General features: G+C 44.5%; 1 protein-coding gene across 1 annotated transcript in view; it reads right to left on the minus strand.

Annotated features, from left to right (window-relative positions):
- The window catches only part of ARHGAP35 (Rho GTPase activating protein 35), a 123,203-nt gene that overhangs the window by 75,166 nt on the left and 24,805 nt on the right, over positions 1-23,232 (minus strand). The window contains exon 2 of the mRNA XM_019752602.3: positions 1,621-5,496. Within this exon, the coding sequence (XP_019608161.3) occupies positions 1,621-5,304 (3,684 nt within the window). The 5' untranslated portion in view covers positions 5,305-5,496. The remainder of the gene's footprint in view (positions 1-1,620; positions 5,497-23,232) is intronic.

Below are 23,232 nucleotides of genomic sequence, written 5' to 3' on the forward strand. Positions count from 1 at the left end.
AAGAAGAATGCCTTTGATATTTATTAATATTCAGCTCGGTGGGGGAGGGGAACAGAACACGATACTGCCCTGCTCTTTCTGACAACCACATGCGTAGGAAATTTCTGGAAGCTCCAGTCAATGGTTACTGAGGAGCACCCTATATGCTATCAAGGAACACAAAGTGAATCCGTTTTCCTGGGGAGGGCCGTGTTTTCCCGGGGAGGGCCGTGTTTTCCCGGGGAGGGCCGTGTTTTCCCGGGGAGGGCCATGTTTTCGTGGGAAGGGCCGTGTTTTCGTGGGGAGGGCCATGTTTTCCTGGGGAGGGCCGTGTTTTCCTGGGGAGGGCCGTGTTTTCCTGGGGAGGGCCATGGCACCGTGTTCCTCCACCTCCAAGGGCCCTCTTCACCAGTGAAACCTGCAGACCTGGTCTCCAGGTGATAGTTCACAAGGGCACTGTGAGCTCTCAAAACAACCTGGACTCTAGATCCTTCTGATTGTATGTCTTATGATAAGTTTGTGACAACCTTTCTTTGCAAAGTTCCCCGAAATACTTTTAGACAAATGACTTTGTTTTCTGCCATTTCGTGGTAAGCAGAGCAGTAAAAGCTTTCAATGCAGAGAAATCCTGTGTGTATCATGCAGGCCGAGGCTGACAGGTAACACAGCTCTGCTGTGGTGCTTCACCGAGCTCTTTCTCTGAAAAACACAGGCTTTCCCTCTACTATAAATGGGGGGAATGGAGGAGCTGGGACATACTTTTCCATCTCGAAGCCTACACCCAAGGGGCCAGGGCACTGTGCCGTCCCTGCACGTGCAATTCTACACAAGACAGAGACGTGGCCTACGCTGCCCTGGGGACGCTCCCTCCACATCTGACAATAGGCCTGACTCTCACAATACACACAATTTACTTGTCACTCTCTTCCCCTCCCTGCCCACCTGTGGTCCCTAAATCAAATCTGAGGCTCAAACAGCAAATCAGCAGTCTCAACTCACCTACAAACAAACAAACAAACAAAAATACAGCACCCCAATTCTACAAACATGGGACAGGTTTGTAACTTGCAGTGGCAAGGTCCTTATTTTTCATTTATGTACTTGAAGACCCTTCAACTGATTTGTGTGTGCAAATACCTACCCAATTTTTCCTAACCTAAAATGTAGCAACCTTTATGGATCAGCAGGGGAAGAGAAGCCCAGAAGGGATGTACAGATGAGCTTTTGTTTAGCAGTAAGAAACTGAGGCACACAATTTTGGATTCTGGTGTTTGAGTGAAGGAAAAGCAAACCTATGGTGCCTGGCTTGACTACCTGGCAGGACACTGACCAGCTCAACACTACCTGCTCATTTTGGTAATGAATTATTGTTTTGGACAAAGACAAGTCAGGCTGTCAATCCAAGGTCCATACTACTTGAGAGCCACCAATAGCAGCTATCAGAGACACTACTTACTTTTTTACGCTAAGTCAAACAAAGAGTAAACACCACACACACACACACACACACACACACACACACACACACACAGAGCGGTTTTTTACCAGAATAAGCTGTCCTTGAAAATCACTGTCATCAATCAACTCTTACTGAGACACTGCAAGCCCCTCCTATGCCTCCCTCCTGAACTGGTGTCTCACCTTAGTGTTCCTTCTTAGACTGCGAAGAATATTCCTCCTCCTCGGGTCTTCGTCTGTTTCATATGGAATGACAGCATTGTCCCCTTTGTAACCTTGGGAGGCCTGATCCTCCTCTTTCTTCCGGATGGGCCCCAGCTCATCATCGCTCCCCACGCTGAAGCTGGTTCGGTAACTGGCGAACCTCCCCAGCCGGCTGCATCTCGTCCTGTACAGCACGGGCTTGCTCACGATGGATACCTTGCGGCCTCGCTCTAGAGAGCTGGTGTCCATCTCACTGTCGGACCCATTCCCACTGCCATTGGACTGGGCTTTGTTGATATTCCGAATGGTAATGATCTTGCCTTGGGTGCTGTCGTGCGGCACTGAGTATATGTTTTCTTCTTCATTCCTCGGCTTGACCACAGCATCCATGGGTTCGGCGTAATCAGAAGGATCGAACCCGTCCGGAGGTAGCCAGGTGCTAGAAGACACAGACTTCCTCTGTCCATCTCTATGGCCTTGGTCTAAGTAAGACAGATCCCCCTTTGTAATTTCAAAATGGACAGGAGGCTTTGGTTTGACTGGCGGAGGTACTTTGTTGTTCAGTTTACTCTCAAAATTGCTCATGATGAAAGACAGCCCATCATTACCCTCCAGTTCCATAGAGAGCTTAGAATGGTCTTTGGACAGAGAGGGCAGTGACGTGTCTTCTCGAAACAGGCTGTACGAAGGGGGCTCGATGTCCTCTTCCGAATCCTGCAGGTTTGAGTTGCAGAGCGGCGAGCCCGCCCGGGGGGAGTTAAACACCTCCTCGGTGGTGCTGCAGGCCTCGGCCGCGTTATCGTACATGTGAGTGGCCTCGATGATGTTCTTTTTCTCCACCACATCTTTAAAAAACGGGTGGAAGATCTCAAGTTTATGCTGGGGTTGGCTACAGGGGATGCTTAGGAACCTGCCATCGATTTCTTGAGCGATCTCCTCCCCCTCGGTCAGCTGCTCCCGGCTGAGGTCGTTGTCCAGCACGTCTATGGCGCCGTCAGTGAGTGCGACCAGCTGAATGGGGATGATATCCTGCACTTCACACAGAAAGGCACGTAACATGGCCAAGGAGGCCTTACGTTTGGCTGAATAAAAAACAATGTACCCATGGACCAACCGGCTTTTTCTGATGCTAAACGAGGAATGGTATGAAAGAATAGATAGTTCAATGCGCTTCTTGTGTGGTCCGATTGGTAGTTCAAGTAAAACAGAGTTGTTGCTTCCACAATGGGAAGATTTACAGGCTGGCGACTGAAGGACAGGACAGAGTATGTCGTCTACACTAAAAGGATCTCCACACATCAGACACATGACAATTCGCAGGTCAACGTCAGCCAGATCTTTGATGCTGGCCGTAGAACTGACCAGGTTTAAGTTACGCTTAGAGTCCAGGAGTCCTTTCAAGACTTGACTGATTTGCTTTTCATTAATGTTGCGTCCATAACCGATGCCAGCAGAGGCAGGGTCCAGAAAGACACACTGAAGTTTGCTAGCAATCTGCTGGCCTTGCTGTATTAAGCTATGCAGAGTCTCTCCGCTGGTGTCTCCTCTCTTGTTAACTAAAATTAATGTCAGGGGGAGGTGGACTAAATGATTGTCTCTCCTGCCAAGTGTGGACTCTCGACTCTTCTCTATACTCTCCACCACGTAGCACAGAGATTCCTTTGAGTTGTAAAGGCAGAGACATCCATGGGGCTGAAATGTAGGCGTTTGGAAAGAGTTCACAGGAAGCCTGACATTCCCTTCTATTGGCCTCAGGGAAAGCTCGTACATTTTACCATCTATCACATACTTGTCATCATTTGTACAAAGAGCTCGGATCTCATTGGCCAACTCTCGGGCAAGGCCATCTTTGCCCAAGATAACCAAGTTGATTCTATCAATGTTGGGATCAGAGAGTGAATTTTTCTGATTCCGTTCAGACGGTCGGAAAAACCGAGAGCTAATCAAGTGTTCAATCTTAGCGTCCACACACGCCGGGCAGCTAGGGCACGTTTCCTTGGTCGGGTGGTACACAAAATGAATGTGCTTCAGAATGAGGGCATCGCGCTCCGCCTGGAGCTTCTGTAATGCTTTAAATCGCTGTTCTTCCCCCAGAACGTCCTGAATGACACCCATCTTCTCCTTGCTGGGCTTAGCATCCAGCTCCAGCTCATAAAACAATTCTGAATATTCCAAAAGCAGCTCCTGAAACTCTTCTTTTGCTCTGTCTATAATTTGCTTTTGGTGTTTGCCATAGATATCCATGTATACAGATTCTTCCAGCCACTGGTAGAAATCTTCATTCATGATGAAACTGCGGGCCTCTTCCCAAGGCTTCCCAGGAGTTATGAAAGGGGAGGTCTCCAGGTTTTCTTTAAACGCCCTTCTCATCTCAACTCTTTTCCTCTCGTTCCGCAGTTTCTCTAAGTGGGTCTCGTACAGCTGGTCTGCGGGGACAGTGTCCATGACGTCAAAGGGGATGCGCTCGTTGTCCATGTTGTCGACGTGGCTGGTGGCGTCCCACGGGGTCTCCTCAAGCACAACAAACCACTTCAAGAATTCTGGCTTGGTCTCCAACAGCTTTTTGGCTTTTATGCAACTTAGGTGGTCTATTTCCTCTAGATTGGGTATAAGAGCTTCAAAAGCTAATGGTAGGGCTGCCAGGTACAGCTTCCTTCTGCGCTCAATGTGCTCGTGCTTGAGGCGGTGGATGTGCTGGAGAAACAGCTTCTTGGCTTTCTGAGTCCCTTCCAGGTACACGTAGTCCTGGTACTCGGGGGAGGCCTGCATCTTCCGGCTGACACTCAGCCAGTTCTCGTTGTGGTTTTTCACAATGCGACTCACCAGCCACTCATACTTGTCTTTTGCTGTAGCTATCTGCTGACTCTGCTGCTTGAGAGCTTCAAAGTAAGGAATGATTTTCGTCTTTCCCCGACTTTTATCAATGAGCTGCACTAAGGTGCTGAAAGCCAAGTCCACATTTACGTTGGATCTCGCTGAGGTCTCCACAACTTGGAGGTTCTTTTTGCTTAAGGCAAAAGTATGCGCATCTCTAATGTACCGCTCCACACCCTCATCACACTTAGTCAGGACCACCACGATGGGCTTTTTTGTTTTCGCAAGCTGATTGTACAGATTGGAGACAAACTTGAGCTGGTCATCAAAGTTCCTATTCATGCCCCTGCTAACGTCAATACCAAGGAGAAAACCATCAATTAGCAGCTTTCCATCTGGCATTTGTTTCTGCTCAAAGTCCTGCTCCAGCCCCAGCTGGTCAGTGCAAAAGTACATGAGTTTTTCAGCTGATGCGAGCTTGGTTGCAGCAGCTCTCTTGATATAGGGCTGCAGGGCCGTGCTTCGATGAGGTTGAAAAGTCTGATCATCAATGAATTCAGTCTGCTCCACGATGTGCATCTTACATTCCACGCAATCCTCCAGGGATCGGCTAACTTCTCCCCAGTAGAGAAAGTGGTCATTATTGACCACTCGCCCACCGAAGTCACTGGTGCTGAGGACAGAGGTATGGTCCAAGTGAAACTCATCCGCGCTCGGGCGCACGAAGCGGTTGCACAGACAAGACTTCCCAATGCCGCACTGGCCCTTCTCCTTCTCCGTCCCAGACAATCCCACCACACTGATGTTGTAGGTGGGAATGCGGACATCTTGCTTTCTTGCCATCATCATCGTCGACACATCCTGCCACAATCAGCCACTTCCGAGATCAGATTAGTGTTTTCCAGTGGACCCAAGGGTTGCCCAACATTATCAGTGGGGGCTGGCTGCCCATGCAGCCAAAGTGTCAGGTCCCACAGAGCTTGTATACCAGTTTAAGGTCAGTTTTCACCACTTCTATCGCCAAATTTCCAACATTTCTTCCTAGATGGGGAGGGGAAAAAAAACACACCATCAGCATCATCATTTTGGAACTCGATTTTAATCACTGAACTATATAGCAAAAATCGATTTTCTTATGCAATGAGTACTTAAACAGCGAATGGGCCAGGCCTAATGCTGGGTGACAATGTAAGAGTGAGTAAGGCTGATACTTTTATGTGCCCTCAGAGAGGCGCAATATCTAATGGAGGAAGACACATAAGTAGGCAGTGCGCTAAGTGCTAAAACACGGGTTTGAGGGCTCCTTGGGAAAATGGCTGATTCCAGGGCTAGGGAGGGTTGGCACAAGATGAGCCTAGAACATCTTGTACAAGAAAGGAAGTGCTCAAAACAATGATAGGGTATCTCACAAGGATACTGAGCCAGTTCAAAGGGGCTCCCACAGGTCAAATCTGGAATAATCTGAGAGCCAAAATAATTAACTACAGTGATAAGTTATAACCCATTGCACAAAATAAAAACTTGAATTCACACCACTGGATCAGACAAAAACATCACTTGACACTAAATCTAGAAGGGAAACTTTGATAAGGAGCAGGGTATTTGTACAGAATTGAGGTGTCCTCCGATAGACTCCTTATGATTAGTTGCAAAGGGAAAAAAATCAACCCACTAATTATACAGTGGAGAAATTGGGCAACACTTTGGGTAACGAAATTATCATCACCGAAGAGGGCTAGAAGGACATCATGCCCCCCCCCCCCCCCCCGTGATCCCCGGGAGGACACACCACTATGCAGTTTGATGGCCTTGAATGCACTGCAGCATCCTAAACACAAGGAAACATCAGACAAACACAAAATGAGCAAGATTCTATTAAAAAGGGATGGGGGCACACTATACTTTTCAAAAGCTATCAATGTCATAATTAACAAAGAATGGTTATGTAAATATTACAAATTAAGGGAGGCTAAAGAGACATCATAACTAAATGCAATTATCTGACCCTAGACTGAATTCTGCACCACAGGAGGGGGTCAAGGGGGGAAGGCTATACAGCACATTATTAGATCAATTAACAACCCTGGACTATGAACAGAATATTCGATAAAAGTAGTTTATTAATGTAAATCTATGAAGTTGATAACTCTCATGTGAGAGAATAGCCCCATTCTTAGGAAATACACTCAAAAGTGTTTGGGTGGTGGGGGAAAGGCCATAATGTATGTGACTGGTCCAGAAAACAAAATTAGGGGTGCGTGTGTGTGTGTGTGTGTGTGTGTGTGTGTGTGTGTAGAGAGAGAGAGAGAGAGAGAGAAAGCGCAAGAGAAAGAAGGCAAATGAGGAAAAATAACAACAGGTGAATCTGGGCAAAGAGTGTAAGATATTCTTTTGTGCTACTTTAAGTTTTGTAACTGTCTGTAATTATTTCCAAATAAAAATGTGATAGAGTGTGATCCGGACTTGTTTCGCTGACCAGAACACGGGCTCTGTGAGGAGCAGACCCACTCCTGTCTCATTCTTTTCTGCATCCTCAGCCTATGACAAAGTGCTTGACACAAATATTTACTGAAAAGGTGAATAAATAAATGACAGTTAAAGCACATTAAAGAGTCCTCAAAGCCAGCCTTTTGGATTTAGGGAAGCCTTTCTGAAGGAAGTTCCAGCTCCACTGAGACCTAAAGGAGAGGGAATGAAATAGGCAGACTCCTCTCCCCCCAGAAAAAAGCACTGTCCATGGGGGAACCAGCTGAAACAAAGTGTGTGGGGAGGAGATGGGTGAGACAGACACTTAGCAAGTAAGCAGGGGCCAGATTAAGCCACTTCCAAAGAGTTTGGATTCTTTCCCAAAGGTTATGGGGAACCACAGACTGTGGCTGAAAAGTAGCACTTTACGGGACCTGAAGTTTGAATAGTTGAAGTAATGAAATGTTACGATGTCTTTCGCAACTTTCCAGCCGAAATAAGTAAAATGTGTAGTCTGGCTGCCTCTACAGAAATGGTGCTCTGGCTATTAGTGTTTACACTGCACCATCGTCTACTTACAAGTGCAAATATGACTGTGCAACTGCTGAACCTGCAGCCAAATGAAGAGTCTCCTGAGCTACTCCCACAGCGGAGATTTGAAACAGCCATTTTCTTCTGACTCTCATTTGTCCCTGGTAGGAAGCCAGCATTTCCACAATCTTAATGTTTTTGTGGCCTGTCTCATCAGAAACGCCACAGGAAGTCAGACCACCACACATTATTCTGATGATACAAGGGGGCACTGAGCAGGCGGGCACAGTTGTCCGCTATGATAACTTCACATACCTTTCCCAAACACCCATATCTTCCTTTGATAACCCAGAAAGCCAAACCCTCTATGGAAATAAAACGTGGCTAGATGTGGTATGTAAAAATTGTGTGACCATTTTCAAAAGAGAAACCTCGGTGACTGTGAACAGTTGCCTCCAGATAACCTAGTGGCATGCTCCTAAAGAAGCCAAGTTCCAGGCTCCAGTCCATGGGAAAGAGACAAAACAAACCTCCCCCACCCCCACTTCCCTAGGGAATTGCTTACCTAAGTAAAATTGTAAAATGCTTATGAATATCTAAAGCATGTTTATACACATTCTCTGAAATACCTGGAAAAAAACCCAACAACTACAAAATCTAAGTGCGTTTGCACATTACTTTGCAGTGCACATATTCCGTTTTCTTTGGACCCATGAGGAGACCCGGGTTTAACAGAGCCTCAGGTAGGAATGTAGATGAAGCTTTCAGAAGTGCAGGGTGCTGCTCCAGTAACAGAGCCAGCCCTTCTCTATCAATTCCTCACCCCAGGGTCTGGCAGGACTCAAGGCCACCCACTTGACCAATTTTGAAATATAACTTGGTGACACGAGTCCTACTTCAAGAGGCTGATGCATGCAGCTGGCAAATCATCCCACTTATTCTCTATAAAGTGGGACAAATAATCTCTCTCTTCACAGAAATCTCAGGAAAACATAACCTAACCTGCTCTTAAACTTCAAGAAATAAAGATATTGGCTCAATTTTGAACTAAACTAAAATGCATTTATTATCCATTCAATACCTTGTTTAGTTACAATTTCAACGGCATGATATTCTATTTAGTCCTTCAAGTCAAAGTCAGTTATCTGAAGAATGCTCAGGAAAAGAAAGCAACTCTCAAGAACGTAGCAACTGATAGTTTAAACCTAGAATGTTGCTAACTGACTAAACTAAAAAAGTTACTGGGAAAAAAACTTAGCTGGCATGGGAGTGGTTAATTTTTGGACACCGGGTAACTTTCCACTTGTTAGAAACCTAATAGGTTTCCTGGTATAAGTATGTTCTCCTTACATGTCTGTCTTTGATGTCTGGATAATGCAGTTTTACTAGTTCCTCAATTGGACTGAATTACATGGTAAACAAAGACTGTTATAAATCTAAAAACGTCTCAAACACTTGGTTTAAAGGAAATAACCTTAAGTGCTTGGTCACAAACACGTTCAATTTTTCTAAGAGGTGGGTGAAAAAAATTAGCTGAGTCACTAAATTTAACGATCTGAGAGACCACAAAGAAAGAGAAAGTAGAAAACGGGGCATGTCCAAGACTTTGCAATGTCTTTAGTTTAAATCTGATGGGAACTGGTGTTCTCAGTGGCCAACTAAGCTATTCAAACAGTAAAATCTGAATGTCCATTCTAATAATTTGACAGTACTAATCCCTTTAAAACTGAAGAGTTATTGGGGGGTGGGGGGGAGAAGTAGTCTTTAAAACAGTAACTTTTTATCTTTGAGCTTTAGAGCTACTTGTGTTAGAAAAATGAAAACACAGAACCTAACAGGTAGTTTTATGCTAAGTCAACTACTTCAGAAAGGAAAATATTTCAGGAGTATTTTCAATCTTTGTCACAAATATATGTCACAGAGTCATAATGCAAACATCTGAGAGCTTTTTTAGAACCTGTCACCAGGCTCCCAGAGTTGTTTATTTGACGTGTTTAACCAAGACACTGGCTCCCCAGAGTGTCTCCATTGGAAGGCAGGAGGAGGGTGTTTTCTTTTTTAACACCTCTACAAAACACCCAGGCAAGAAGTGGTAACATTCCCAAGATAGTACACATTTCACAGGACACAAAAATGCCACTGGGATCCAGCATTACTATGACTGCTAAAGTTCACACTGTCAACAACTCTCAGCGTGTTTCCCCCTCCCATCCCACAAGCTTATGCACCCCCCCACCCCTCAAAAGGAAGTGTTTCTGCGCTCAGTGACCTGGACTGCCCCGTCACACAATGGTGGTGGATAAAGGTCCCCACCATTACCCATAACCAAAACTATCATGTCTTCCTACGAAAACAGTCAACAAATTCTGAAAATGCATTTAGTTCCAAACAACCATAGATAGAACACTACCAAACTAACAATACTGTAATACTATATAATAATTATATGATGTACTAATACAATAAGGAAATAATTTCATAGAGAACTGCTAGCAAAGAAAGTAAAATACTTGTTACCATAATTTTTCTTAATCCCAATAGGGGAAAGGAACGGAAACTTGCACTGTAACGAACAGAAAGCAAAGAGTGTTTTCTAAACCTCCTTAATAGTCATACTTCTCAACACCTTAAATTTCTGAATGGGTTTTTAAAGCTATGAATTATCATCAAAATGTTTGCACTAAGTAGATACCTGATAAGACTAAGAGCTCCAGGAGAGCGGAAGAGCAAAAGGAAGGGATCTAACGAGGAAACATTTTCCCAGTAAGAGAGGCTCGTAAAGGATAATTTTCCAGAGGAATTTATTTGCCAAGTGAGCAAGGAAGGATGGGATATGAAAGCTCCAGTAAGAACACTACTCTGGTCTACTGAACCACCGAATTGAAACAAAATATTCTCTAAAAATCCAATGTTTCCATTTTCATATCAATAAACATTAAAGTAAACTTTCTTAAGGTTTTTGTTTGTTTTTCCTCTTAAAATTTTAGACACATTAGAGAAAAGTTGGAAGGAGTCCAAAGTCCTTATTCACCTAACTCATTCACCTATGAAATCCAGCTGAATTTACAGAACCTTAGTTAATGATGAGCACAAACGACGTGCCAAGGCATTTAGCTGTAAAGAGCAATTATAATCTTTATGAACCCCACTGCTATAGAGGGAGTCTCCATTTGCTCGGTGTGATTTCTGTCAGAATGGGAAACAATGCCCTTATCCTGCTCCTCTCTTTCCCACATGAGAAGTGTCTTGTGAAATGACTCCATCAAATTCAACAAGCACAACATAGCCTCTACTACTGAATGGGTCCAATGGCCCCAGTTACAGAGCAGCTAAATTCTTCCTTCATAATATTTCAGAGGGGTTCATTAGGCATTTTTGTATTACTCTAGTCTCTAATCTTTAGAATTGAGAACTGAGCTGTCCATCAACCAAATCAAATACAGATTTATAAAGAAGATGTGATGAAACAAAGAATGGGGCACTGTCCTTGGTGATGAGAATCTTATAATTTCCTGAGATACAATATTTTTACTTAAAAAATAACTAGGGGCTGGCCCGGTGGCTCAGGTGGTTGGAGCACCGTGCTGCTAACCCCGAGGTTGCCAGTTCGATTCCCACATGGGCCAGTGGGCTGCACCCTCTACAACTAAGACTGTGAACAACGGCTCTTCCAGGAGCTGGGCTGCTGTGTGCTGCCAAGAGTGGCTGGCAGCCATCATGAGTGGCCGGCAGCCATGCCGTGAGCTGCCGTGAGCAGCCGACCAAGGACTAGCGACCGACTGCCTCAGCCAGGGGGAGCGCAAGGCTCATAACACCAGCATGGGCCAGGAAGCTGTGTCCTACACAACTAGACTGAGAAATAACGGCTTGAACCGGAGTGGGGGGGGCAGGCGGAAGAAGAGGGGGGAGAAAATAACTAAACCACAAGACAATAAGTGGCATAGCTCATTTCCTGGGATCCAGACAAAGGAAGAGGAGACTATTAAGCTCTGGGGAGGTATCAAAAAAGCAGTAAAATTTGAACTGGTATATAAAAGACTGGCAGGGCTTAGAGAGATGGCCCAAGCATTCTAAAGACATGAAAGGGCATGAATCATGGTGACGAAAATGGAAACACCAGACATGTTTTGGGGCAGACTGGAGCAGAATTTTCATGCACGGGAGGAAAAGACAAGAAGGGTAGCTGGGGCTCAAACTAGGAACAGATTGCATTTTTACCTGTGAGAATCTACTATGAACATAATCTTTTATCCCACCAATGTTATTTATCGTGTGTGCTAACAATGCTACCTCAACTCCTCACCTAACAAATCAACATAGTCTAAGGAAGAGATCATCTTACATAAAAGAAAGCTCCATTTGCATATGGCAACGACATTTCTACCTCAGTCCAATGCAAATTAAAATAATAACATGGGGAAGGGGGCAGAAAGCCATGAATTTACAAAGGAAGAAAAGAGCAAATTATATTTGCCCAGAATAGTCCTGGAGGTTGATTCCACCAGCACAGGCTTCACACACCTACAATTTAATGTAGGAGGGAGGATTTCCTCATAGCCACGGAATCTCACTCTATCCTCAAGCGCTCTATCAAGGTACAGGAAATCTCTGAAATGGGTCATCTGGTTCTTTGGAAAGACTGATTTAAGTGTTGAATGATCTGGTCTTGAAATGTGGAATCTCTCAACATCTGGGCTCTTCTTGGACACTGGGTGTGTGTATGTCTTGGGCTCTCACTATACTCTGCGAACTCAATAGGCAGCACTCTCCAGAGAACCCAACGAGGAAAACACAAGGGGTCCAAGGCAATTTTCAAGGACTGATAAGTCAGATGTCTGTTTTGAAAATAATCTGGCCTACAGTTAGTGTTTTTTTTAGTTTTTTTTTTTTTTTTTTTTTTAAGATTTTATTGGGGAAGGGGAACAGGACTTTACTGGGGAACAGTGTGTACTTCCAGGCCTTTTTTCCAAGTCAAGTTGTTGTCCTTTCACAGTCTTAGTTTATGGAGGGCGCAGCTCAGCTCCAGGTCCAGTTGCCTTTGCTAGTTGCAGGGGGTGCAGCCCACCATCCCTTGCAGGAGTCGAACCGGCAACCTTGTGGTTAAGAGCCCACTGGCTCATGTGGGAATCGAACCGGCAGCCTTCAGAGTTAGGAGCATGGAGCTCCAACCGCCTGAGCCACCGGGCCGGCTCTACAGTTAGTTTTATAAAAAGCAGTTAGGAAAGAGTCTCTGACATGCCATTTGTAATTTTTGCAAATGTCTTTTCCTGCTCCTTTTGATTGATTTACACACACACACACACACACACACACACACACACACACCACCCCGCCCCCAGCCCTAGTAAAAGTGCCTCTGAATTCCAGGGTAGAAAAACAGGACTCTGTTGCAGTCTTACTACCCCAACTGGCCCACACAAAATAAAGCAAGCAGCCCACTTTTCTCCCTGACACAGTTCTCATGCGCTGAGGTATGCACAACTCTACAAGCCCGTCCCAAAGAAACAAAATTTCTAAGCCAAGTTATTTACAGGATGAAATCAAATTCCCCTGATGAATGAAGGAGGCTGCTTTCAGCAAAAGCACTTCCTTAAACTTTATCCTCAGCAGCTTTATACCAGGTAGCTCTGGAGTTCTAATCAAGCTATCTGATCAAAGTGACTAGAAACAAAGACAAAACCAAAGGCTGAGAAATCTTTCTCACTGATGCAGCACATGGTTAGCTATATTAAGAAAAACAACAACAAAACAGGATTTCTGATAAGCTGTGAAAATATTCCCCAGCAAAGGAAATGCAAAATCAAGACCAATTTGAAATTAAAGGCACTCCAACAAGCCTGCTGTCTACCATAATAAATACACTGAGCTGAGATGCTTACCAAACCAAGACACAAAAATACAGCCAAGTCTTACCTCTGAGTTTCCTGGTATTCAGACCAACTGTACATTGATTTTGAAGTAGTAAAGAAAACCTATAAATTATTTCAGCAATTATTTCTGAGCACTTATGATCTATTCAATTTTTTTTAAAAAACTCAGCAGAAAAAAGTTCTTTTTGAAAGCATGTTCTCCATAAAAATTTCTCTGAATATGCAAGAAGAGTGGAAGCACCGTCCAGCCAAATGTGCCTTGCAAACAGAGGGCAGTGCTAAAGAAACAGGCATTTCTGTCGATTGGGAAAAATAGGTCAGCTTATTTTCAAGTCCAACAGTAAGTCTTACTATTCCATTCCCCTGATGGCATTCTAAGATGACAGGAGGATTTCAGCCCATTGTTTCTAATTATTCCTCACTACTCATTTGCATTATTCTATAAATTGCCAGTCCTAAAACAGGCTACTGCAAGTAATAAAAGTTATGCCGTATGCATATATTTAAAGAAGAATGGTTGGTTTTCTTTTACTTAATGCACCTGTAATGAAGATAAGAATAATGGTCCCACAGAAACAGAACAAACGGAACCAACTTCCAAGCCAGCAAATCCTAGCAGGCGACAGTGTGGACCCACAGATTAAAGAACTAATTTAGGACTCAAACTAGCAAAATCAATACATTCCTCCTTCCCATCTTCCGGCTTCCACATTTACTTACACACTTGCCTTGTTTCAAATGAAGTTAAAAACAGAGGTCTCAGAGAGATGAAAATGAACAGTTACAAGACAGAACACGGAAAGGGGCTTGGAATCAGCACAAAATTGTGCCCTGGGCTCAATTAATCATATGTGAAAATCTGCTAAATTGAGGTGTTCGTCCCTATCTTCTCCTAGAGGAGATGAATATATGAGTTACTATGTTTAAACCAAACTGGATTTTCTGAATGAAAAGATGTTACATGTGGACACTGTTAATACAAAGTCATTATGAAAAATATTTCTTAATAAAATATTTATCACCTCAGTATTTAAAAAGCATAGTTCAGGTTCCTACAGTGAAACTAGGAAAGGAGATACAATAGAAAAAGAACACGAGTGGGGCTTCCTTTCTGTTTCTGGGGTTAGTTACACGGGCATTCACTTTGTAGGTGTTCATACTGTACATCTTTATACACTTTTCCCTACAGTTTTATAAAAGGATACAGTTCAGAAAAATGAAACACCGTTTACATGGCTAGCAAGTAGAGCTGGCCCTTTCCAACCGCTAGAGCCCACCCACAGCAATCCACTTTGCCCCTGTCTACAGTAGGCCTCTGCCTGGGGGTCTCGTCAAACAGGTGACTCTAATCCTCTCTGGGGCAAGTGAGAAGAAACACTGAGAAGCGGTGCGTGGAGGGCCCTGTATGTAACTGGCAGTTCTTCAGGGCTCTGGAGAAGGCTGAACAGGTGGCACATCAGACCTTCCGGCTTTAAAATAGAGCAACTCAATTGGATCTGTTTTATATGTTGGGATTCCACACAAAAAGACTTCTTTTTTAAAAAAGATCTATAGTTTTAAAAAGCTCAAAAACTTCATGGTTCGAAAAGCCATTTACCGATCAGACATTTGGTGGCCTGATTCCTAAGATTTTTGCCAAGAGACAAAAGTCAACAACAGTCATCCAGTCTGTCCCACAAACCCTTTCTTCTCCTTGCATTTAGGAAACTTACCCAGATCAATGACTACTGAGACAGAAAGGAAACAACGCAGCCAGTGAGAGATGGAGCCCTGCTAGAACCCAGCTCTCCTGACACCACCCCAGACCTTCGCCCCCCGGGCCCGTTTTCCCACTCCACCATGCTGTCCTGGCCAGAGAACTGGAACAGAGAGCACGGGAAAGGTCAGGGGCCAGGTTGGGGGCAAATCTTTGGAGGGCCCTGTCACCGAGGAGAGTCTGGACTTCACCGTCTGAGGAAGCCCCAGGATTCTGAGCAGCAATTGCATGGTCGGGTCTGGGTGGAAAGGGGGATTTCTGAAAGCAACCCGCACACTCTCACCCCCCCTTCATGTCCAGTTGGTCCTCACCCCACTAGGTACGTGTTTCCCATGTAAAGGCCACTTCAAACCCGGGCATAATGAGCACCGTGAAAAACAACTGCTTGCGATGGAAACACTGACCCAGTGGTGGTGTAAGAGGCCCCTGTGAAAAGCCTTGTCAGGGCCCGGTCTTTGTAATTTAGCAGTGGTTCACAGGAAGTGCCTGAGAGCCAGATTCTTTCTGCCTGTGCTCAAGGCCATAATTTCCTTCCCATTCTTAAACCGATGACCCTGTGTCTCACTGTCCAGGGAGTCTGCCAAGGGGAAAGGGCAGATAAATAAGAAGCAAAATCTGAGGAAAACTGGCTGATTAAAAAGAATTCTTAAGATTCTTCTTGGGATTAACAACTGAGAGAAGTTCTAGATAAACTGATCTGCTGCCAGTTCATCTAGATAACAGATGTGAAGCTGAAGAGGAGAAGGGAAGTAAGTCACAGAAGCTGCTGTCAGAACTGTGCTCTCCCCAAAGCCTCTCTCCCACCCCACCCCCATCCCAGGGCTGCTGTACACACCACTCTGCCATCGGTAAGCAGGCAGAGATAAGATTAATCAAGACCCTAGAATCAAAATGACTGCGAAGGGGACAAAAGGGAGTGACATCCAGCCAGTACCATTTATTACAGCGACAACCGCCACCCCTCCCCGTATGTGTACTTTCCTGAGCTTGTGCTGTGTGTTCCACCCGTCTATTACTCACTACTTCAAGATAAATTTCAAACTATACAAGCAACATGTCCTGTTGAGGAGTCCAAAAATAACTAAGAAAACACCTGCGATCCCATAAGGAATTTATAACAAATGGCATTTTCTATAAAATGCTAGCTAGCGTCATGATTTTCCCTTAGCTAACAAAACAGTCATTAGTTCCTCCTTATCAACTACCATTCCTTGAAAGTCCTTGGCCAGCAATTTTTAGGAAGATCAATGAGTCACCTCTTATCACCACTTCAGTCCCTCAGACTTAGAAGGCAAACAGGTCCAGCCTATTCTTCCATGACAGCTGTCCTATCTACTAGAGGAAATCACCTTGACCTCGTGTATTTGGCTGCTGTTCAGAAAACCAGGTCTCCGCGTTCAAACTATCAAAAATAAACTCACGTGGGGAAGAACATACCTTTCTCAGTTACCTATATACAGAATGGCAGCACTGCTCCATCCCAACATAAACCCCCAGAGCGCTGCCCTCGGGGACCTCACCTCCCACTCCCCAGGTTACACATGGCCCTGGGACCATATCACAGCCATGGTCCTTCAAAGCTACTTTCCTTCAAAAAGTCTTAAAATCAATGTACAAGAAATAGCTCCTGCTGATTTGTAGCTCACACTAGAAAGAACGTAATAGAAAAGTGTACCACCATTATAAAACCTCGTCATCAGACCGACTTTCACTACCCACAGCATCGACTACGTTAAAATCTTAAGTGACAACTTTTCTAACATGGCTAACGTGACTACTACAGTCTGCAGAAAAAAAGGGAATTTGGTGATGAACAGGTGACTCAACCGGCTCCTCCACTTCTGCACACACCTTCCCAGCTCCTCAGACCACTCGCCTGCTCCTGCACACATCTGCTAGGTCTCCTCTCTGCTCAGAAAACCCACTGTGGAAGCCTATCAGGGGCTTGATTTTGCGGTCACTAACAGGACGATCCCTCCGGCTAACCTCCCCTCAGCAGCACAGGTGTCAGCACGGGGATTATGTGACTTGTTTGTACCAAAAGGCCTATCACACACAGCAGCCCCCCAGTCTTCTTTATTAAGGACATCCTGGGTTACACTCGGACGAAGAGATGACACACTTTCCCGAGCCCCTCCTGCCCAGTGAAGAATCGTACACAACAGAGTAAGGAGGGGTTTCTTTCGCTGTTGTTTTTTCTTTTGGGGGCAGAGGATTGTAGTAATTTGTCAGTCCTTGAATTTATATACTCCTCCACCGTCTTATTTAAAATATAAGAGTGGGCCATTTCAAAGATGGTGATTAAAAATCTATGTATCATGGCTGATCAAGTCTTATCATTACATGAGTTCAAACAGCTTAGGCTACTGAACTCCATTTTCCATATTGACTGGTTAACAGAAAGCACAGCTCAACCACTGACTCACGCGAGCTAAAAGCCTAGTCAGGAGCAATCAAAAGGCAACTGAGCTTGAAAGCTGTGTGTCCACATTCCACACTGTCAAGGCTGCAGTGAGCAGATGGCATGGACGGAGCCAGAATGTGTTTGATACAGCCTTCTCACACCCCTTCTCCATTCCCCCAACAAAACCCATATTTCTACAGGCGCAAACCTCACTCTATAATCTAATACAGTAAGGCCAGTGTTGTCTGGAGTCACAAAGTTTTATATGTACTTGCTTCTAATTAAAGACCATTCGATTTTAAGAACTTAATAAAAAGGCCATAAACCTGTATCATTCCACAAGAATGCCAAGAATGCTAAGTACCCAACTAATATTCTTCCAAAGTGACCTTTGTTAAGGGCTGCCTCTACTACTTTGCCAACGAACATGTCAGGAGGCGGAAACATTCCTACCTATCGCAGCCTACTCAACTCCATTTTAAAAAGCAAAGGCCGGTGAAAGGCCTTCTGAAGGAACCAAAGCAAGTCAAATTCCGACAGCGAAAAGTACTAGTATAAACAATCTCAAAAGTGGCAAAATCAAAGTTTAAAAAGCCACTTACAGTGCCAGCAAATGATTCAGGAGAAGTCTGAGAAAGGTAATATTAACATTTTAGTGGTAGAACACCTGGCATACAGCCAGGAGGCCTGGACTTTCTCCCTTTCTCCCTAACTGGGCCATTAAACCTTGCAGAAGGCAGGAAGCCACTCACAGGTACAAACTAGTTAAATGGTATCTCACAGCCAAGCTACCTTGACAGCTTTCATTCGTCAGCAGGCTCACTGGACAGTGATGTTCTTCAAGGAGACAGGTAGGTCTCTTGGGGCTAATGATAACCTAAGCGCAAGCAATTATAACCAGACTGATAACAATCAATTCCTGCCCTTGGACTGGACAAAAATTCCGCCGCTGAGAAGAGAGCACATCTGCCGCCCGGGGAAGCTAGGTCGCTTGGATCCCCGCAGCCTCCCAGGTCGCTTCCCACGTCCACTCTTGCTCTCTGCAATCCATACTCTGTAGAGCAGCAAATTATCTTTTTAAAGTTCGGATCTGATCTTGTCAATCCCCTGCTTACAACCTGAGCGCTTCCCCTCTGCCCTTCTACTAAAACCCCAAATTTTTATCCATCCCTGTGAAATCTCATATCCACCGTTCTACTTTTTCTCACTAGACTCTGGCCACTGTGACCTTCCTTCAGTTCCCTGCATGTCCCTACTCATTTATTCTCATTCAATAAAACATTACTGAGTTTTTGTAAATTACTATTGTGCCAGGCACTACACAAGACACTGCGGATGCAGCGATGAACAAAAGACAAAGATCCTCTCCCTCAGAGCGAGAGCTCCCATTCTAGTGAGGGGAAACACTTACGAAACAAAACAGAGGTGAGGGAGTCCATAATGTGGGAGTCTGGGAAGAGAGAGGTCCAGGCAGAGCAACTGCAATGGCTCTAGCACTGAATGGTTATTTTTCCTTTGATGTGTTTCTTGTTAAATTGTTAATTCTACCCAACCTCAGCACCTTGCTCAATAATTACCTGCTAAATGGGATATGTAAATTCATGTCTAAAGAAAAGGCCAAAAAGGTGTCCCCGAGTAATAAGAGTGTTATCTCAAGTCATCAAGGACCCTGCAGAGGTTACACAGGTTTCAGATTTACTAATACAGTTTATGATCAAAGTGGACTTAGTGCCAGTTCCAGAGCGACCCTGCCAATACCACAATGAGTCTTAGGCACCAAGGCATCATCCCGGAGAGGTAAAAGCAAGGAAAGTAGAGAATGGAGACCTTCATAGATCGTAAAGTAACCAACACATTCAACTGATGTAGAAAAACGGACCTTTTCCAATGGCTCGCCCCACCCCACTGACAGCTATACCAGTTAAAAGCTCGCCTGGATGGACTGTTCCCCTCCAACTCCACTACCTCGGTCTCAGTTGTGGCCTTTTCATTCCAAAGTTTGGAATATCATGAGTTTCCTCACAGATCTCTCCCAGGCCAAATCACAGTGTACCATGCTCTGTGTTAATTTTTACAGTTTTTGTTATAACACTTCCACCCCAACTTGACTCGAACCTACCTTTCCAACCTTATTTTCAACTATCCTTCAACAAGAACTCCATACTCCAGATAAACTGTTTCCAGAACACGCCTTGTGCATTCCTGCTTCCATACCTCCACACAGGCTCTACCGCTTATCTGGAAGGCCATTCTACTTCTCCACCTATTTGAATATCATCAGTTTAAAATAATGCTTTATCTGCTCATCTCCACTATGACAAATTCATCATTCCCAAGCAAAGACTGCATTCCTTTGGCCACACTTGAACTTCTATACTCCTTTCTGTATCACCAGAACTGAAAGCCTGCAAACTACATTTCCCAGAATCCTTTGCCAGCTGGCTTCCAGTTAGGTCCTGCCAAAGGCTGGAGACTGGATGGCAGGATGAAGGACACACTTTTTGCCCCCTTCTGGTCTGTCTGCAGCAGCAGCGAGCATCTGGGGAGGACAGCAGGCCATAGCACCCACCAGCGGAGCGCTGGCTTCTGGTTCCTGGTCAACTGCAGCAGCAAGCCGGCAGCTGGCTGCGAGTGCAGACTCCTGGACTCCAGCCCAGAGGCAGCTTCCTTATCTTTGGGTAACAACCCCCTTCTCCCCCTTGCTCCTCCACACACACCCTCCTTTCCTCTTTTTGCTCCTCCAGCCCTTCCACACCTCTGTAACAAATCCCTTGCTTGACGTATCTAGGGTGGGGTCTACTTTCCTGATTGGAAAATAACTGATACCACAGCAGATGATGAGGAAATACAAATAGCAGCATCGACTAAGATGGAGAATGAAGACTACCAATTTTTTTAAAATGTCCCATAAAACAAAAACCTAGAAAATATCACCCTAGGTATAGTCTCACGTAATTTTGAGCCCTAAGAACTACGAAGCTAGCCTAGCCGCATATTTAGCTGCACATTTATAGTATAGTTTAGCTGTACATTTTTAAAAAAAGGAAGTCAGTACCGTGTCTCGCTTTGACTGTGTTCCGACGGCACAGGGAGAACCCCTGTGTGCCTCCTTCCCTGTTCCCCCAGAACACCTCACACAGCAGGTGCGCCTTAGCTGCCTGGTGTCGACTGAGGACTGTTAGAACGCCCTGGAATTCAGAGAGGTTGGGGGTGAAGGCCAAGCAAACAGTCACTCTAGTTCTAAAAAGCAACCTGAAAACAGATCTCATCCAAAGCACTCACCAAAGAATTCCAAAAGCTCCTTCAGTCCTGAAAGGCAGCCACTGAGGAGGGGAGGTGGAGGAGTTCAGTTGGCACACAGGGCAGGGATTTTTGCCCCCTCCTTGCCGAAGCCACCACTGAACCCGAGAAGGCTATCAACGCACTTCTGATGAGGGCCTCTAGTTTTCAGTTAAAGATCTAGTCTGCGAATCCCGGTACAAAAAACTGTCCAGAACAGTTTACCTTTTTCAGAGGATGAAGAACTGAGTCCATCTAGAGCAGATGCAAACCTCTGGCCCCTAAAAGGCTGTGTTTCCAACCTGCTCAGAGGTCACTTCGACATCTGTAAGTTTTATCTTAAATTCATTTTCTGGTATTATATTAAACCAAGATACAAGTAAGAAGAGTTTGGAGGGTATACATTTTTTAAAAGGCTAAATAAAAACTGCTAATTCCAGAGGTTAACAACTATTAAAACCACATCTATAGCCCTTCATCACATCATCTGCTGACCCAGTTTTCCATTAAACAAAAAATGGCTCATGAAATGGAAACCTTAGAGAAGATGTAAAGCCCAGCGAGAGTACAAAGAAGCTCGCCTCTTGCTGATTTCCAGGCTGACCGACAAAACTGGGCCATCAGCTGTTGTCATTTTCACATTTCGTTTGCCAACATGCCTAACAGATAAACGCCTGACTTTTTTAACTGGCCCAGTATGACTTCTAATAACCTTACGATAGGAAACCATGACCTTTAACACAATGTAAGCATTTTCCAAGTATTAGGCACAATAAAGTCCTTTCAGAGACTGGCAAGTGAAAAGTTCAGGTGAAATAGGATTTTTACTGAATGTTTCATAGATAATCAACTCTTAACAAATTGGAATATACAAAAATCTAGCAATTACCATAGACAATCACATCTTCCTCTGATAATTAAGCTAGTCCTACACAATAAGGGGCTGCAGATTCATCAGTTATTTAACATTTACTGAGGGCCCTCTTGGGGCCAAGAGAGAAACAAAAGGACAGTCAAAGCAGGAGTCCCAAGCCAATGTGAAGTCTTCTCATTACACAGTAAGTGGGACAAGTGAAGGAACAGAAGATGCCCTAGAATGGGCTTGAAACACACACACACACACACACACACACACACACGTTGTTTTCCCGTTCAGTCATCTCTCTTTTACAGAATAATAGCAAACATTCACGAGCCATGCAGAGTACCAAATAAATAAACAATATGCATATGTGATTTCATTTTTCACAAGACCCGAAGAAGGCAGGTACTATCAAAATCCCCATGTTACAGATGAGAAAGGCTCAGAGAGGTCAAGTGCCTCATTCTAGAGCAGCCCGCTTTGCGCGCCCTCGCTGCCTGCCTCTGAAGCCTGTGCACCTGGCTTAACCCCAACACTGCCCTGCTGCAGAGACAATGGACAAAACCAGCTGTGCAGACTGAGCATTCTGGAGCCCACAGAAGCTACTACTGCTGTGATCCACTTGCTCTGCTGGCAGAGCTCTCCACTGGGGAGTACAGCCTCTTATCTGCCTAGAGGCAAACCTTTAATAACACTCCCCAGAATACTGTGTGTGCGTGCCTTATGTTGCTTGAAGCATTGTTACATACTTTGCCTTATAGCTTCTCCGCGCCCACCTGAGAAGGGCAGGTATTCTCCTCATAGATAAGAACACTGAGACGTGGACATCAAATGACTCACTGGGGTCAGCAGATTCAATGGTTGTCTCCTCAGTGGGAACACTGATGTCAACCAAGACTCATAGAAGAAACAGAGTGTCTGCCAGAGTTTTAACCACAAAGACCATTTCCAAAGTACAACTTGATGGAAAATGGCTGTTTGTAACCTTCAGTAATTTGCAATTAAGAATGAAGGCAGCTTCAGTTGCCTGAGCATTAAATTGTGAGAAAACACTAAACTGTACCTTTCTTCATTTCTCAAACAGTAGAAGGGAGAAGATGCTGTAAGTTTTGCCCTTAAATGTAACCTCATGTTTCTAATCCCACTACAAAAATTCATTTCTACTCACAAAGTATACCTGAAAAGTCACCAAAAAAAGTAATTGTGACTTCACTATTCTGGAAATAATTGTAACAAGGCTCCAGAAAAACTCTCTTTCTTGTTGTTAAGACAGCAGGGTTCATATGAATCCTGAGGGGTTTGGCCCCTCATAAGAACAATCAAAAAAGTAATACTATGTATGGGAAGAAAACCAGTCTCAAATTTAAAGGAATTAAAGTGCATAGACTGAAAACAGTGGGTAGGTAAAAATCCCCCTCTTTTCTCTTAATCTCAACAACTCACAAGACAGCAGAGTGACACAGGAGACAGCGGGAAAGGACCCATGTCTTTCCTTTCACTTAAACACCAGGATACAGTATAAACGTCAATTCCATTTAAAGTTTACAGAAAAAAATTAAAACAGCTCAGAGAATGAATCAGAAGTGACATTTTATTCATAAATCAAAGT

This window comes from Rhinolophus sinicus, chromosome 8 (assembly GCF_057876585.1).
Source record: "Rhinolophus sinicus isolate RSI-liver-muscle chromosome 8, RSI-T2T, whole genome shotgun sequence".
Taxonomy (NCBI): domain Eukaryota; kingdom Metazoa; phylum Chordata; class Mammalia; order Chiroptera; family Rhinolophidae; genus Rhinolophus; species Rhinolophus sinicus.